Source organism: Chiloscyllium plagiosum, unplaced genomic scaffold, assembly GCF_037043375.1.
Source record: "Chiloscyllium plagiosum isolate Xiang-an unplaced genomic scaffold, Cpla_swu_hap1 HiC_scaffold_2, whole genome shotgun sequence".
NCBI lineage: Eukaryota > Metazoa > Chordata > Chondrichthyes > Orectolobiformes > Hemiscylliidae > Chiloscyllium > Chiloscyllium plagiosum.
The window spans coordinates 101,348,010-101,367,164 of NW_028270140.1; the positions used below are offsets into that span (position 1 = coordinate 101,348,010).

Below are 19,155 nucleotides of genomic sequence, written 5' to 3' on the forward strand. Positions count from 1 at the left end.
GCACTGTGTTGGATATCAAGGTTCTGTTCTATACCATACCAACCCATGTTCTAATCTGCATTTCAAAACTGCTTTATTGCATCATTTTGACAAAGCTAACATATTTTATTTCTTCAACCTTGGTTGGATTTAAATCAAGGTCTGAACATGCAAAGACACTGTAGTAGTCCACAAACTGCACTTACCCATTCTGGAGATAGTATTGATGTAGATCTGAATAGAAATTTTAGCAAAATATGCATGTTCTGTCATAATGTTCAGAAAATAATCTTGACCTGTGATAATAAATTGAATTAATTGTAACAAAATGTATAGTGTCCTGCTTTGAAAATATTGAAGAGAATAATATCTATGATATCTTTACAGAAGAGACCTCTGCCATCAGATTTCATTGATCCTCTAGCGAGCAAGAAGCCCAGGATATCACACCTCACTAATCGTGTGCAACCAACACTTAATGGCCATTTAAACCCCTCCAATGAAAAAACTGTTGCTATTTCTGCTCCGGTTGCTCCTCCTCAAGCTCCTCCTCCTGTGCCACTTCCAGTTTCTATTGCTCACACTGTGAATTCTAACTCCAATTCCCCATGCACACCAGAAAGAAGGGGAACTCAAGATTTGCCAGTTGATGCTCTTGGTCAAACTGGTGAAGATTATGAGGACCAGCAAGTAAAGCTTACCTCTCGGACTACATTGGAAAGCCCACCGCATCAACTGGAGTGCTCTGAACTCATCAGCAAAGACTGTTCTTCTCATGGAAAGTCAAAAAAAAAAGCTAAAAAGCATAAAGACAAGGAAAGAGAGAAAGAGAAAAAGAACAAGAAGACTGAGGATGATAGTGAAGAATGTAGAAATGAAATTGAGGAACAAAACCTCCTTAAAGGTGCCAATTCAGGTATGTAATGAAGTTGGACTTGGTTATATAGTCATGACAGCACATACTGTCATACTGCCTGTTTAGTCCATGCTGTGAAAAAGGAAAGTAGACAGTGTAAACAATAGGAAGGACTGAAAAGGAAAAACTGATAATATCGATTTACTAGTAATCCCAAATTAGTATCAACAGTTTGAATAATCCAGTCAATCTTGTTTCCTTCCTTTCTCCTGGTAGACCAGTACGTTTCTTTCTCAAATCCCATGCAGTTTCCTTTTAAAGTAGCTGGTAATCTCTTCTCCCACCGCAGATGTTGAATACAGTTGTAGCTGGTGGCATTTTATTTTGATCTGCCAAAACTCCATAGATTTCCTATAGGGTCCCAGTGGATTGAAAGAATAGAAATGTAACTTAAGTATTTGAGAAAGAAGCTAGAGAGAAAATAACCACTCTTGATCTGTTAGCCTAACCCTAACAGAAAAAAGTTGGAATTTATTAGTGGTATTAGGGCAATTGGAAAGTTGTTTTGGAGAATCAATGTTGTTCAAGAAAGCGATGTAGTGTTTGAGGATGGAGATCGTAGGGTAAAAGAGGGAACCAGTCACTAATTTAAATTTTTTAGAAGTCACTTGATAACTATTGTATGAGAAACTTGAGGTGATTTAGCAGACACAAAATAGGAAGAAATGGGTTAAGCTGTAACTGGGCTGCAAGGATCAGTGCTTGAACATCCACTAATGGTTTGCAGTTTATGTCAATGACTGTGTATTAAGTATGTATCCAAGTTGTTGACTGTACAAAATTAGATAGGAATTTAATCCAGGGATGATGCAAAGTGGCTGCAAAGGGTCGTTCTACTATAACATGTGTTTCATTAATACAAATTCACTAACACGATTGACAAGGAAACTGTTTCTAAAGCATAAATGTTTTGAGCACGTATTGGTTATTACTTGATACTGGCCCCATTAGTTTAAATGATGCAGCTATTATGTGATTTTCTTATAACGGGATTGCACAAGAACAGAACTATCACGTTATAGCAGAACCAACTGTATAGAACAGCTTCACGGCTCTGTAACAAAGTGGCCGATGTGGGCAAGTAGGAAGAATTGAGAAACTGAATACTTTTAAAAGTCGAGGCAAGTTGATATTTGGAATAATTTGAGTACTCAAACAGAAATCATGAAGTTAAAATGCAAATAGTTTGGAAGACCAGTTGTGTGATGGATTGGATGGAGGTGCTAGTAGAAGAGCAAGAAAGTCTTGCTACAATCTTGTCTTTGTGAGACCACACATTGAGTTCTGAGTGCAGTTTTGGTCTCCTTACTGAAGGATAGAGAAAGACTCTCTTCAGCAAGATTTGCACAATCGGCCTTGGAAGATCAGCTTTGCTTTTCTTTGCAGTCCACTGCTATACCAACTGAACTATCTGAAACAGTTCCAAGGAGTAGAAGTGCCAAGCTAGCAATTTGTCTAAAACTCAATCCGTACACTCTCCTGTTTTACTTGTAGCAGATACATCAGGGTACGTATTGACTTCAGCAGTCACTTACACACTCGCTAGTACTATACCAAACACTGGGAGACAGTGACGTCTGCAGATGCTGGAGATCAGAGTTGTGTGTGTTGCTGGAAAAGCACAGCAGGTCAGGGATCATCCGAGGAGTAAGGAAATCGACGTTTTGGGCCAGAGCCTTTCATCAGGAATGAGGCTGGGAACCTCTGGGGTGGAGAGATAAAGGGGAGGGGGGTGGGGTTGGGGAGAAGGTAACTGAGAGTGCAATAGATGGATGGAGGTGGGGGTAAAGGTGATTAGGTCAGAGAGGAAGTGGAGCGGATAGGTGGGAAGGAAGATTGACAGGTGCAACGGGTCATGAGGGCGGTGCTGAGCTGGAAGGTTGGAACTGGGGTAAGGTGGGGGTAGGGAAAATTAGGAAACTGGTGAAGTCCATATTGATGCCCTGGGGTTGAAGGGTCCCAAGGTGTAAGGTAAGGCATTTTTCCTCCAGGCATAGAGTGGTTAGGGTATGCTGGTGGAGGAGGCCCAGAACCTGTATGTCCTTGGCAGAGTGGGAGGGGGAGTTGAAATGTTCGGCCATGGGGCAGTGGAGTTGATTGGTGTGGGTGTCCCGGAGATGTTCTCTAAAGCGCTCTGCTGGAAGGCGTCCAGTCTCCCCAATGTAGAGGACACTGCATCAGGAGCAAAGGATACAATAAATGACATGTAGAAGTTCATGGATGGATGTGGAAGGCTCCTTTGAGGCCTTGGGCAGAGGTGAGGGGGGGAGGTGTAGACGCAGGTTTTGCAATTCCTGCGGTGACAGCGGAAGGTGCCTGGAGGGGTGGGTTGCTTGTTAGGGGGCATGGACCTGACCAGGTAGTTGCGGACTCTTTACCAAACAGTGCAGGTGATGAAAATGTTCTTGTTCGCAGCTCCAGGCAAGCAAAAAGAAAAGGCATTGGAAAAAGAAACCATCACCAGCTAGTTCCTTTGCAAACCCCACATGATCCTGTCTTGATACAATATTGCTGTTTCTTCACTGTCAAAATCCTTTCCTAACAGCACTGTGTAGGTATATCTTCTCCACACCATAGGCTTCCATGTTTTAGGGATTCTATTGGCCTTCTCAACAGCATCCCACCTATGCTCACCTCATCCCTGTCACCCTGCATTTCCCATTGCTAATCCACCTGACCTGCACATCTTTAGACTGTGGGAGGAAACCAGAGCACCTGAAGGAAATTGATGCAGACACGAGAATGTGCAAACACCATACAGCCTGAGGGTGGAATCAAACTCCCTGGTGCCGTGAGGCAGCAATGCTAACCACTGAGACACTTTGGCATAGGCATAGGCATAGACTGCAGATGTTCAAGGCAGGTCACAACCACCATCTTAATGGCAATTACCCATGCCTTATCAACACTTCTAGCCAGTGATGTCTAATTACCATGAAACCTTTTTTAGAGAAGGTTTTACTCAGATGATTGCTATGAAGAAGAGATTATGGTATCAGACAAGATTGAGTAGAATGCACTTTCGTTTCTCTAAACTAAGATGCTTTATTCTTGAGCTGAGATGTTGTTTCCTTTGGATGGATTATCTAGAACAGGGATAAGGAAGCGGTCATTTAGGACAGGTGAAAGGAAAGCCGGTCACATAAGAGGTTATTGATCTGTGGAATTCTCTAAACCAGAGAGCTGTGCTGATTGATTGGTTTTGAAATATTGAACTCTCAAATGGATATTTTCATGACAAAAGTCCAAGGCTGTGGGGATCAGGTGGGAAATTAATGTCATTGTCTTATTGAAGAGTGGAGCAGACTCAAGGTCATCTGATTTGCAACTACATCTACTTTTTATCTGTTATGTAAAACCACTTGACATAGCACTCCCATGAGTGAATATCGATATTGCACTACGCCAGAGGACATTGATTTGTTAGTTCAACAATTTCAAAAATACTAAGGGCAAAATTGTTCCCATCAATTAATTCATTGACATGCTGTCAACCACTTTGTAGCCCATCCTGTCAGAATCCACGCTAAATACAGAGGATGACTCTCCTCTCAAAATGTTGAATAAGCTGATACTCTTCTTTCTCTTTTCTAAAAAAAAAACTTCTTGGAGTCCAAAATATGATGGGAAAGATTTTTTTGAGGTTGATGGGATGACTAAAATTATTATTGGTGTTTAACTGGAGAAAATTACAGCTTAATCAAGATTCTATAAACTGTAGGGAAAAGTCAAATAAGATGGAGAGCTAGAACTAGGTGTCACTACCATACATGTGGACATGCACTTGTGTCTTTGGATGATGCTGAAAGTCTTTTGTTTGCCATTTATATAAATGATTTGGATGAGAATATAAAAGACATGTTTAGTAAGTTTGCAGATGACACCAAAATTGGTGGCATAGTAGACAGTGAAGAAGGTTTTCTAAAATTACAAAAGGATCTTGATGAATGGGTCAATGGGCTAAAAAGAATGGCAGATGGAGTTCAGTCTGGATAAATGTGAGGTATTGCATTTTGGTACAACAAACAAGGGTAGGACTTATACAATTAATGGTAGGCCTTGGGTAGTGTTATAGAACAGAGGGACCTAAGGGTGCAGGTACATAAATTTTAGAGTTCTGTCACATGTAGACAGGATGGTTAAAAAGGCATTTGGCATAGAGTCATAGAGATGTACAGCATGGAAACAGACCCTTCAGTCCAACCCGTCCATGCGACCAGATATCCCAATGCAATATAGTCCCACCTGCCAGCACCCGGCCCATATCCCTCCAAACCCTTCTATTCATATATCCATCCAAATGCCTCTTAAATGTTGCAATTGTACCAGCCTCCACCACATCCTCAGGCAGCTTATTCCATACACGTACCACCCACTGCGTGAAAAAGTTTCCCCTTAGGTCTCTTTTATATCTTTCCCCTCTCACCCTAAACCTATTCCCTCTAGTTCTGCACTCCCTAACCCCAGGGAAAAGACTTTGTCTATTTATCCTATCTATGCCCCTCATAATTTTGTAAACCTCTATAAGGTCACCCCTCAGCCATTGCTCAGTCCTTTGAGTATAGGGGTTGGGACATTATGTTGCGGTTGTACAAGACATTAGTGAAGCTGCTTCTAGTATACTGTGTCTGGTTCCGGTTCCCCAATTATGCAAAGGATATTATCAAGCCAGAGAGGGTTCTGAAGAGATTTACCAGGATGTTGCCGGGAATGGAGGTTTAAGTTATAAAGAAAGGCTAGGACTATTTTCACTGGAGTGCAGGAAGTTGAGAAGGGACCAGATAGAAGTTTATAAAATAATGTAACATATAGATAGAATTAATGATAGTTATTTTTTGTCCAAGACTGGGGTACAATTTTAAGGTGAGAGGAGAGAGATTTAAAAAAGATGAGTAGTTTCTTTTTACATGGAGGGTGGTTCACATGTGGAATGAACTTCCTCAGGCAGTGGTGGATGTGGGTACAGTTATATTTAAAAGACATTTGGAAGGATACATGAAAGGAAAGGATACATGGAGGGATATGGGTCAGGAACAGGCAGGTGGGACTAGTTTAGTTTGAGATTGTTGGGTTGGACCGAAGGGTCAGTTTCCATGCTGTATCACTCTGACACTATAACAGCATGTGGATGGACAAAGTACAGCATTTGTTCTTGAGAGAATCCAGAAGTAATGGTGCAAAGATAAGAGATACCACTTCTGATGTTGCTGTAATCTAAGCAAGGGCCCTGCTGATGGGGAATTATTAGAAAAGCGCAGTGTATTAAAACACTTCAAAAACTGCAGAGGTCGAGGTAGTCAGGATGATGAAAAAGCCTCAGTTATCTGTCAAGACGGATGTCTATTGCTATAACATTGATTTGCAGTTTTAAACTGCTCTTTAATTTAATTTCTGACCGATCACTGCAATGACAGTGTCAAAGACTTTGTGAAGAAGTAGAGATTTGAGATTGTGGTTGTATTAAGGGTGACTTTTCGAGGATGAGAATTATAACCGCCACACTGCAAAGAAGTAAAGAGTTTTCCGTTCTTTCACACGATTTAAAATGCCTCAGCTTGGAGGAGTGCATGACAGTGGTGAGAATACCTAGGTTCTGTAGTGAAAGATAAAACTACAAATGAAGCACCTCCAATTTAGAAGGCAATAGAAGCAAACTAGAGGCTAGCCAACTTATCATTTAGAAGATACTGGAATTCATTGTTAAGGAAGTAGTAGGACAACTAAAAATCAAAATACAGTCAAGCTGAGTGAAAATGCAAGATTGGTCCACTTTGCTAGGATGAGTAGAAAAATAGTACTTGTGAAAATTGGACAGAATGCTCTGGTACATCTTGATTTAAGTGAGAGGGAATTGGCTCCTCTCTCCTCCATTAGTCATTTTATTTTAGTGCACAGCTTTGCACTTCAATTAAAACATAATTATCTAGATCAAAATAAGAGTTTTATTCAGTGAAAGAAAGGAATTTTATTCTCAACCCTGGAAAAAAATTAAAATGCAACATTAAACCTGAATACAAACATAGGTACAAAGCTTCAAAAGTTAAGGAGGGAGAAGTCTAGTACAGTTAGGAAGGTAATTGCAGTTTAAAGACCTTAAAGTTTTTGAGTTGAAAATGACTCTTGATTGTTTAGCTATTGCCTTGTTTGTTCACTGCTGAAGTTTGAAGGATATACTCCTTTACATGTCATTAATCCAAGTTGTCTCCTCAAGTATTGGTCTTTGAAGATGATGAGAAACACAGGCGATGATTGTGCATCTTCCTGTTTATACTCTGCTGGTAAAAAGCAACAGTTAAAATATAGTTGTGTATTTTAGTGTCTAGTTCCATTTTCTTTCCAAGCTGGCTAATTTGCAAGCAACTTTCATTCTAATATGTAACTTCCAGATGGTATGAATCAACCATGAAATACAAATCTGAACTTGTATTTTATAACAATATTAATTTTGTCTCTGTCCGGTCCTTGTTTATTGATGGTTTCATGCAGTTCGCTCAACTTGCTCAGGTGTTCAAAGCAGATGTTTTAGGTTCGTGTTTGTAATCCTTTTCAAAAATTGACTTTAATCCATGAAGATTTCCAGAATCTGAATCATATAATGGAATCCATAGTTAAGGAAAGATGTAAATATTTGCATTGGAGGCAGTTCAAAGATCAAGCACTCTGATGATTTTTTTGGAATAAAGAGATGACATCTGATGGAAGGTTGGGCTTATACTAACTGGAGAAGATTGAGAGGTGATCTTGTTGAAACATTAGTTATGAGAGGGCATAATATAGTAAATGTAGAGGAGTCTAGAACTAGAGGGCAGTTAAAAAATATACATTCCCATTTAAGTTTGAGATGAGGCGCAATATACAGAGGGTTGGTAATCTTGAATTTATCAGAGAATGATAGATGCAGCGTTAGATTTTTGAACTGCAAAGGAGTTGAGGATTACGTATGGACAGGTAGAAACATGGAGTTGGGGCTACAGTCAGGTCAGCCGATATCCTGTTGAGCAGGCTGGAGGGGTCAACATTGGCTCCTCCTTTCTGCTATATTTCAACCAAATACGTTATTTGGCTAAACCAGTGTACTCTCAATTAGATAAATTTGAGGGAACATGGATGGGAATTGTACAGTTGAAAGTAACTACAGCAAGTAAGTGTATAAGGCAATCCTCAGGGTTGATCAGTCATAGAGATGGGCAATCACTTGGGCTTTGGTTCATGGCAAAATGTCATTCCTAAAGGTGTGGTGTGTTCAAAATAGTTGTGGCAGTTTAAATTACTGCATAAATAACACTGACTACAAACTAATCAGACTAAATTCTTCTGCTCATTTCAATAACGTCCTTAAAATGTTATAATCTGCATAAACTACAGGAAAATTGTGAATAGATCATGAACTTAACCAATTTTTTAAAAACTGTAGGAGGACGATTTCTATTTTTTTGAATCCCAGAGGTTAATGTAAACTTTGCTTTAACCCGCAAATCTGTAATCAAAATATGCAAGGACATCTTAAAAATATCAAAGAATGTTTTCAACTCTTAAAACAGTAAGTTCTAATCCTAAACACACATTGCGCTCTTTGAAATAAAAGCTGACGAAGAAGATTTAAGGTATGTGATAATGCAGATACATAAAGTTAACTGTTATAGATTAAGAATAAAATTAAACATGCTTAACTCTGAAATTTCTACATTGTCTGATTTGAATTTTTAAACGCCCACAGTTTTTTTAATTGAGTCAGACTGAAGTTGTTAGCATGGTTCCAAAAAAGTACAAAATTTGCAACATGTTCGCTGTTCCATGTTGCTGCTAATGTTAAACTCTTCAGATCTCTCGGCTAAAGAAGCAGAATACAATGTTAAAATACGTCCCAAATGCCCTAATCTAATTTAATAACAATGCTGTGTTCTCATTCATGATTCTCACTACACGTAGGGTGAGAAAGGCCCTAAAATTGCATTCTTTAACATTATAGCCACATCTGTTGCTTTCAATAAATTAATTTCTGAATGGTCCCTTGTCTGACTGATTTTAAAACTGTAGGAGACTGACCCTGGGTGGAGATCCTAGTGCTTTGACCTCTATTGTATGGGTAATTCACTTATCGCCGTTACAGACTCTGGGCCTGTTATTGGTAGTGACTGAGCTGACCATATGGCGGTTGCTGTTTGCAATCTGTAGAGTTTAAAGCTAGTGCACCACTTGCAATGATAGATGTGATACAGAAACAAAAGCAATAAAATATTCCCACATGTTTTAAGCTGCAGTGTGGCAAAGGTCAAAAGTTTCTTGTTATTTCTGAACCTTCTGCTGTCCTCTACTGTATGGCAAAACAGAAATACAGAAACCTCTATTCTTTTGCAGAAACGAATAGGAAGTGCACTGGTTCCAGCAGTCCTACATTACCAACCAAAAAACCTGATTACTTGATGTAAGTAAACATGCTCATTGTTTTATGCATTTATCTTATGCACACTTCTCTCTTTTTTTTATAAAAAACCAATTAACCTGGTAGTCATTTGATTTGATTTGTTCAAGTTCAGATTTCTTAATTAAAAGTATTTTTAATGATCTTTCAAACACCGTAGTTAGTACTGAAGTTTAATTTTATGACACTTGTGTAGTTTTCCAAACCCTTGTAACTGTGGAAGGACTCACCAATATATATGTGGTTTTACTTGGATTTTCAGAAGGTTTGGTGAATTACTATGAGAAAGTTGGGTTAATGTAAATACATTTGATTCAATTGACCTAACAATGAAAATAAAGACACTCCTATCAAGGTGATTGTTTGGAAAAATGTACTTGTGTCCTGACTGGCTTATAGATATGACTTCTGCTGTAGGTTCTTCATTTTAGTTTGTGGACATCATTAAACACCTCATTTGAAATAGTGAGCACTGGTGTCAGTCATTATGGCACAGAAAAAGGTCGTTCAGCCCTTAAAATCCATGCCAGAAATAAAATGTTAAATATGTGACACCTTTAGAGAGAGAGAGAGAGAGAGAGAGAATATTTGGTTCTATGCAGATTTGTCAAATGTGAGCAGCTTTTACCGAAGTGATGGTTGATAATTCACAGATGAAATTTGAATGAAAATGCCAAATAATTTGATCAAATTGAAATGATAAAATGAAACTTTGGAAACCAGCTGCTTGTGCTGAGTTTGCATATTTGTAAAGAAAGAAGACATTTTACAATCTTGGGACATCAAAACATTTGACAGCCAGTCCAGTACTTCTGAAGTAAACAATTGTTGTAATGCAGGGCAATTGTAGAATCATAGAAATTTAAAGCGCAGAAGGAGGCCACTCGACCCATGTCTGTATTAGCTCCCAGAAGAGCTACTCAGCCAGTCCCATTGTTCAGCTCTCTCTCCATTTCATCACTTTCAAATACATATCCTTCTATGGAATCTGCCTCCGCTATTTTTGCAGGCAATGCATTCCAAATCCTAATGACTGAGTAAAGAACTTTCTGCTCTGTTACTCCTAATACCCTTGCTGATAGACTTGAAAATCTGACCCTTAGTTACTTTCATACCAACTAGTGGAAACAATATCCTTGTCTATCCTGTCAAAATTGTTCATAACTCTAAGCACCTCTTAATAAGAGCACCTCTAAATAAGGTCACCTCTTATTCTTTCTGGAGCAGAGAAGATTAAGTCCAATTTCTCAAATCTAATATCCCTCATTCCTGGTATCATTTTAGTAAGTCTCTTTTGAACTCTCCCCAGTGTTTTAACATCCTTCCTTAAAATGCCCAGAACTGAATACAATACTTCAAATATGTTCTTAGCAATGATTTATGGCATTGCTTCCTTGTGTTTATACTCTGTCTCTATGTATAAACCCAAAGATCCTAATAAGCCTTTGTAATGACTGTTTCAACTTGCCTGGACACCTTCAGAGATTCATGCACATGAATCCTGAGGTCCCTCTGCTCCTAAACTCTCTTAAAACCTGTATCATTGAGCCTGTATTGTCTCTCTCCCTCTTCCACCAACATGCCACCCTTTTTGCAAACTGATCCCACGAACAGGTGAAATTAATGACCAATTAACCTGAAGGTTAACAACTGAAAAAAACACAATAGAAATTTTCTGTTCTTTTGAATAGTAAGCTTTTCCTCACCATTAGCTTAGAAATGTCCAATGATCTTTCCTTGGCTCCTCCACATTCTTATATATGTGGTACCCCTCCATGAAATCATACAAAAATATAATTCTTTTAGGCTAGTTTTAAGAGGATGAATGGGTAAATTTCCCTGATAGATTTAACACAACTTAAGGAAAGTAGACATTGCATATTAGTGAAATGGGTATAGGATATGCCACCAAGTTTTAGGATCTGTACTGATTCTGACTTATTCAGTATCCAATGTGCAAAAATGCCCAAACTAAATATTGGCGATACATCGGGCCAAGTTTCTTGGCCCGGTCATGAGTGCCTTCTGAGGGCCACATTTCATTCTTCAACTATCTGGAGCTGATTCAAAATGTTGCAATCCAAGTTGGGTTTTTGATCACTCATCCGTTCAATCACCGCGATTTGCTCTGTAACAGCACCTAACTGGTTCTGATGGAGGGATTTGAGATCAAGAATGCCTATAAACATTTTGCCCCATAATATGCTCTAAGAAAAAGAGAGACCATTTTGTTTTGAACAACATTCCAGTAAATCTGCAATGCATCCTAACTGAAGTCTCAATATCCTTTTTACAATGTGTACCGTACTAATTTACACAGTTTTGTAACTGAACTTTTGATAAACATGTGTATACCTCTTCAGGCTTTTAAATCCCACAATTGGTGGGATAAAACATTCACATACCACTAATGTTTTATCTAGCAAAGGTGGTTCTTTTTAATATTTTGGAACTAATATTCTTTCTTTGAAACAAAGTTTGACATATTGCTGTTGATGTTTAACTAAATGCATCATGCTCGTTTAGTGACATTGAATTCCATCTGCTTTTTTAAAGCTATTCCCTACTTTATCAGTATTACTATTTTGAATTTTAGTGTCAGCTATAAATTTGACACACATCTCTTGAGGCCTATATATGTTATTCGACACATTAGACATAGGTCTCCCAGAAGTGATGTAATACTAACCACTTGCAATGATTCTGGAAGACCTACCTTTTAACTCTTAGTCTGTTTTCACCACTCTTGCACTTTTTAGCTTTCCATGATGCCACATCTAAACCCTAACTTTTAACCCAACATTTTCTTGTGTTAATTTTCAAAGACTAAAAATCCATATCCTATACCCATTTCACTAATATGCAATGTCTACTTTCCTTAAGTTGTGTTAAATCTATCAGGGAAATTTACCCATTCATCCTCTTAAAACCTGACTTCTTTTAGTAAAAGATGCAGGAACAAAGAATTCATAAAGTAATAATTTGATAGAAATAGGTGTGACGTTTGTAAGAAATACTGACTGACACAGTCACAGCCTATAGTAAGTCTGTAAGAGTAGTTGAAATACCTTTGGCTGAAACTTGTGTTTGTTGAGTTGGTGTTTCTCATAGACAAAATCTTTGAAGAAACTTTCAGAAGAGGTTCAGCAGCAATACCTATTGAGTGCTACATTGATAAGTCACAATGAGGTAATATATATTTGCATAAATAAGAAGATTGAGAATTGATATTGCAATTTTAAAACAGATGCTGAAGAATGAAGAAGTCTTCATATTTAGTTGGGTGGATAAAAGCAGTCATCTAATCTGACTGAATTACGAGGAAAAGAGAAAGCTTTAAGAAACAGTTAACATACACAAGAAAGGAATGTAATATGTTTTCATTCTTAACAGTATAATATTATACTTTTTTTTGCATGATATAAATGGGTGTAATGAAGAGCAAGTAATAATTGGGGTTGGGAATTGCTGGTATGAGTGTTAGAGTAAACTCTGACTACAAAAGTATAGTTCTGGAAATGGTTTAACCAAGACTCAGCTTCTGGTATTTAATCTGGACCGAATTTAAAGGCTATCTAGACAGCAATCATTTTGGATTCAAACAAGAACAATCCTGCCTTAAACTCAGGTATAGAATTTTAAAATAAGCATTATCAAGAACAGGAAACTGGTTGAACAATTGAAATTAAGGCATGTTATGGCAGCATATAAGATGACCCAAAACACATGACAGCTATGTCTAATTTTCAAATACGACCTGGATTTAGAAATTTGTGCTGTGTGGTCAAATTTAGTGAATGACTACCAAATAATTTGATAGCAGAAAGGACAGCTCAACTTGTAGAATGATGCAGACAAAATATGTAACACAACAATGTCATATTAAATTTAATAAGGAAAAATATAACATACAGTCCCCATTGCTTAACACTGTTCCAACTATCTATTTTGACAATGACAACACCAATTTTTCCATTACTAAAAATGTTAATTGCATGAAGTGGGTCAGCTATTTTGACTGTCTGATAAACTGCAGCAATTAGTTTTAAGATTCTTACTCCTCTAAATTTTGGTTTAAATTAATAACAAGTAATTTTATTGCATTGAACAGAGCCTGCTGTATTTCTAAGTTAGAATTTGCAAAGCTGACATTGTATGACAATAAATGTTGGATTTAGTTCATTTTTCAACAATCAATTGTAGTTATCATTCCAGATCTTATACAAACAGTTCTTTTCTGGAAGGCAGATTATTTACAGGTTGTTGTCTTAATCAATTTAACCTATAGAATCATAGAATTTACAATATAAAAAAGACCATTTGACCCATCGTGTCTGCTACTGGCTTCTGAAAGAGCTAGCCAGTTAGCCCTTTAATCCAGCACCATTCCTCTAAATTCATCACTTTCAAATATATCTCTAGCATTTGAAACATTGTATAGCCTTTAGTTCAGTTTATACTCTCTCCATATTTGAATTAGACATCTTCCTTTTAAATTTGAATTCCATATGTTTAATCAATTTAAGTTGGCCTGACACGTGCTCATTTTTGGAAGTTATCATTCCATTTCCTACTTCAACCAACCAGGTTTGGTTGGTTAGGATTTGGTATTACTTCAAATATCCCAAGTCAAACTGCCATTGAAGAGGGCTGGCCTTAAGCTCAGAGTTAAGGGACTGAAAGTTTCTTGTCAGATGGGTGTGTAAGTGAAGGTGATTGGCACTGATTTATTGCCAGTTTGCTGCAGTGTCTCAATAGTTGGTACAGTGCTGAAGACCTCAATCCTTAGATACTCATTTGGTCTCTATGGCACATACAAGAACTTGGGCCATTGAGTGTATGCCACCTCTCTGTAGGAATCCAGTTAATCTCATAATCCATCATTCCCTTCTCTGTACCAGTTTATTTCCCTTAAGTACATACTTAGTTTCCTTCTGAAATCATTGATCAATTTCATTTTCACCACTTTATAGACAGTGAGTTCCAGTTAATTACAATTAACAATTACAAATAAAATATGATCTTGCTGAATGTGTACTATCTGTAACAATTCTTAAAGGCTTTTCAAACCATGAATCTTTTTGTCTAGAGGTAAAAGGGCTTAGACCCATTGAAAAACCACCATCTTCAAACAACAACACCTTGACTTAGAACTGTATTGCTGTTTGTTCACTGTCATTGGTTCAGCTAAACCATGAAAAGCATCACAGTCAAAATATCAAAACTGACAATGGCCATCCTACTCCATCCTAAATCAATTTGATTTAGAAGGCTTTTATGCAGTTCTAAGGCAACCATTTTTTTTCAAAATCCATATTGGTAATTATATAATCCTTGCATCAGTAATTTCTGTTACTTTATCAAAAAGTTCAATAAGATTCCTTGAGCACAGTCTATCATTTACATCTGTTTTGATTATCCTTAATTTACACACACCTGTTTTATTTTTCTGTTGATTTCCAATACCTTATCCAACACTGGTAAATGTTCAGCCTATAGTTACTAAGAATTTCCTTGCAGCCTTTTAATTATGCAAGGAATATTATAGATAAGGCAGATGAGTGTAGAGCCTGGATCAGTACATGTGACTATGATGTTGTAGCCATTAGAGAGTTGGTTGAGAGAGGGACCAGATGGCTGCTCAATGTTCCAGGATTTCTTGTTTTAGATGAGATAGAGAAGAAGGTAAGAGATGGAGGAGTTGCATTACTGATCAAGGAGAACGTCACATCTGCACTCCAAACGTACTGGGGGGTTCATCCACTGAGGCAATGAGTAAAGCTCAAAAATAAGATGGGTGTGATCACTCTAAGATAATACCATAGCCAACCCCCCCAGCCCCACCTCTCAACAGCCATCAAAGATTGGAGAACAAATATATTGGCAGTTTATGGAAAGGTGCAATAAAAGCAATTGTCATATTGGATGACTTTAACTTCTCAATATTGACTGGGAGTCCCTTAGAGCAAGAGGCTTAGATGGAGCAGAATTTAAGTGTATTCAAGAGGGTTTCTTGAAACACTGTATAGTCCAGCTAGGGAAGGGGTGTACTGGACCTTGTCTTGGCTAATGAGCCTGGTCAGATGACTGATCTTTCAGTGGGAATGCATTTTGGAAAATGTGACCACAACTCAAGATTTTTTTTAAGATAGCTATGAACAAAAATAAGCCAGGACCTTGTGGGAAGTACTAAATTGGGGGAGGGCAAATTACGTCAATATTAGGCAGGAGCTGGGGAAGTGTTAATTGGAAGGAACTGTTATCAGGCAAATCTACATTTGACATATGGGAACTGTTTAAAGACCTGCTGAAAGTTCAAGATCAGCATGCTCCAGTAAGGAGGAAGGAAAAGGGTGTCGAGGTAAGAGGGACCCTTGGATAATGAGGGAGGTTGTGAATTTAGTCAAAAGAAAACAAGAAACATATGTAAGGTTTAGGAAGCTAAAATCAGACAGGGCCTGTGAGGAATATAAGAAAAGCAGGAAATCAGGAGAGCAAGAAGGGACCATGAAATTATGTTGGAAAAGCACACCAGTTTAAGATCAGGCAGCATGTGAGGAACAGGAGAATCGATGTTTCGGCATAAGCCCTTCATCAAGAATCCTTCCCTGCTGTGCTTTTCCAGCACCACACACTCTACTCTGATCTCCAGCATCTGCAGTCCTCCCCATCTCCATGAAATGATCTTGGCAAGCACGCTTAAAGAGAATTGCATGGCAGTCCATAGATATATTTAAAAACAAGAGAATAACTGGGGAGAAGGTGGGACCACATAAGGATAGTGGAGGGAACTTGTGCTTTGTATCAGAGGAGGAGCATGATATCACTATCTTAAATGTATACTTTGCATTGGTTTTCATCCAGGAGAAGGATATGGAGAATAGTGAGATTTGTGTGGAGCATGCTAATATACTAGGGCATTTTGAGATCGAGTAAGAAGTGATGTTCGATCTCCTTCAAGAGCACTAAGGTGGATAAGACCCCAGGGCCTGACAGTATCTACCCTAGGTTATTAAGTGAGGAGATTGCTGGTGCCTTGACCAAGATCTTTATATCCTTGCTAACTACTGGAGTGGTCCTGGAGGACTAATGTTGTTCATCTGTTCAAGAAGGCAAGTAGGATAATCCAGGAAACGTGTAGACTGGTGAGTCTCTCATTGGTTGTAAACAATTCTTAGGGATAAGGATTTATGCATATTTGGAAAGGCATGGCCTAATTAGAGACAATCAGTATGGTTTTGTGCAGGGCAGATCATGTCTTATTAACTTGATTGAACTTTTCAAGGAGGTGACAGATGAAGGTAGAGCAATGGATGCTGCCTACATGGATTTCAGTAAGGCTTTTGACAGTCCCTCATGGTAGGTTCATCCAGAAGTTTAAGATGCACTGCATCCAGAGTGACTTGACTGCATGGATTCAGAATTGACTTGCCCGTAGAAGACAGGGTAGTGGTGGAAGGGTGTTTTCCAGGCTGGAGGTCCGTGACTAATGATGTTTCACAGGGATCCATACTGGGACCTCTGCTGTTTGTGATTTATATAAATGACTTGGATGAAAATATGGATGGGTGGATTTGTAAGTTTGCAGACAATACAAAGATTGAAGTTATAGATAGCATAGAAGTTATCAAAGCATAAAGTGGGATATTGACCAGTTGCAGAGAAACCATGGGTGGCGAAACTGCAGATGTCGTTTAATCCAGGTAAGTCTGAGGTGCTGTGATTTGGGAGATCAATGTATATAATTAATAGCAAGACTCTGAACAGCATTGATGCACAGAAGGATCTTGAGGTTCAAGTCCATAACTCCCTGATAGTAGCCAAGTGGTAGAGAGCCTATGGCATGCTTGCCTTTATTAGTTGGGGATTAAGTGCAAGTGTCATGTTGCAGCTTTATAAGACTTTGGTTAGATTAGATACAGTGTGGGAACAGGCCCTTCGGCCCAACAAGTCCACACCAACCTGCCGAAACGCAACCCACCCAGACCCATTCCCCTACATTTATCCCTTCACCTAACACTACGGGCAATTTAGCGTGGCCAATTCACCTAACCTGCACATTTTTGGACTGTAGGAGGAAACCGGAGCACCGGAGGAAACCCACGCAGACACGGGAAGAATGTGCACACTCCACAGTCAGTTGCCTGAGGCGGGAATTGAACCCGGGTCTCTGGCGCTGTGAGGCAGCAGTGCTAACTACTGTGCCACCGTGCTGCCCACAAGGTCATACTTAGAGTATTCTGTTCATTTCTGGTTGTCAGATTATAGTAAGGATGGTGCAGGCTTTGGAGAGGGTGCAGAAGAGCTTTACCAGGATGTTGCCTGGATTAGAGGATACAAGAGGCTAGAAAAACTCAGGTTTTTTTCTTGAGTGGTGGAGACGTGATAAAAGTTTATAAAATTGAGGTGCATCGATAGGGTTGATGATCAGACTCTTTTCCCCAGATTTGAAATGTCGAACACTAGGCAGCATACATCTAAAGTGAAAGGGAGAAAATTCAATAGAGATGTGAGGGGCAAGCTTTTTGAATGGTCGGAATCTGGAACACACCACCAGGGCTGGTGGTGGTGGTGGAGGAGGCAGATACGATAAGGGCAATTTAAGGGACTTTTAGATAAGCACATGAACATGGAAGGAATGGAGGGATGAGGACCCAGGGGCCGACAGACGAGATTAGTTTCATTTGGCGTCATGTTTGGCATTATGTCATGGGCCAAATGGTCCATTCCTGTGCTGTTCAGTTCTATGTTCTAATTCCTCTAAATACCTCCAAGCGAATTCTCTTAATACTAATTTATGTACTTTTATACTTATTCGGATTAGAGATTTCTCATCCTCAGTTCTCAGTTTTTAATAAAATTTCAGATGCTGCCAGACCTGCTGAGCTTTTCCAGCAATTTGTTTTTGTTGAGATCTTATTAATTAGGCTATATATTTAAGCTGTATTTTTAATAGAGTACTACTTAAAGTCTCACTTCTGATTTAAACCACTGCCCTGGTTTAGAGAAATCATCCTCAAAATATATCAACCAATCATCTACCTCTTGACATGAGACTTCTTGTTTATCTTGGAAACACATGGGTCACAGTTGGATCAAAATCCTGGAATTCCCTCACTAATGGCATTATGTGTCTACCGACTGCACACGAACTGCAGGATTTCAAAAAGAGGCCCACCACCACCACCTGAAGAGATGGGCAATAAATGCTGGCCAGCCAGGAGCACCCAGGTCCCACATGTGAATTAAATATAACAATTTACCCGATGAAGAGTCACTGGAGTTGAAATATTAACTCTGCTTTCTTGTCACAGATGCTTCCAGACCTGCTGAGTTTAGAACATAGAAAAGTACAGCACAGAACAGGCCCTTTGGCCCACGATGTTGTGCCGAGGGTTAATCCTAATGTAAAATAAAATAACTTAACCTACGCACCCCTCAACCCGCTGCTATCCATGTGCATGTCCAGCAGTCACTTAAATGTCCCGAATGACTCTGCTTCCACCACCACCACCACTGGCAGCACATTCCATGCATTCACAACTCTCTGCGTAAAGAACCTTCCTCTGACATCCCCTCCATACCTTTCTCGTGATATCTTAAAAATATGACCCCTTGTACCAGTCAATCCTGCCTGGGGATAAGTCTCTAGCTATTGATTCTATCTATTCCTCTCATTATTTTGTACACCTCGATCAGGTCTCCTCTTTTCCTCCTCCTCTCCAGAGAAAAGTCCAAGCTTATTCAACCTCCCTTCATAAGGCAAGCCCTCCAGTCCAGGCAGCATCCTGGTAAACCTTCTTGCACTCTCTCGAAAGCCTCTATCTTTCCTATAGTA

General features: G+C 39.0%; 1 protein-coding gene across 2 annotated transcripts in view; it reads left to right on the forward strand.

The window, feature by feature from the left end:
• ell2 (elongation factor for RNA polymerase II 2) overlaps positions 1–19,155 on the forward strand; it is a 112,290-nt gene that overhangs the window by 84,484 nt on the left and 8,651 nt on the right. For both annotated transcript variants that reach the window (XM_043709652.2, XM_087999052.1), the window contains 2 exons: positions 367–895; positions 9,254–9,320. In XM_043709652.2, coding sequence (XP_043565587.1) covers positions 367–895; positions 9,254–9,320 — 596 coding nt within the window. The remainder of the gene's footprint in view (positions 1–366; positions 896–9,253; positions 9,321–19,155) is intronic.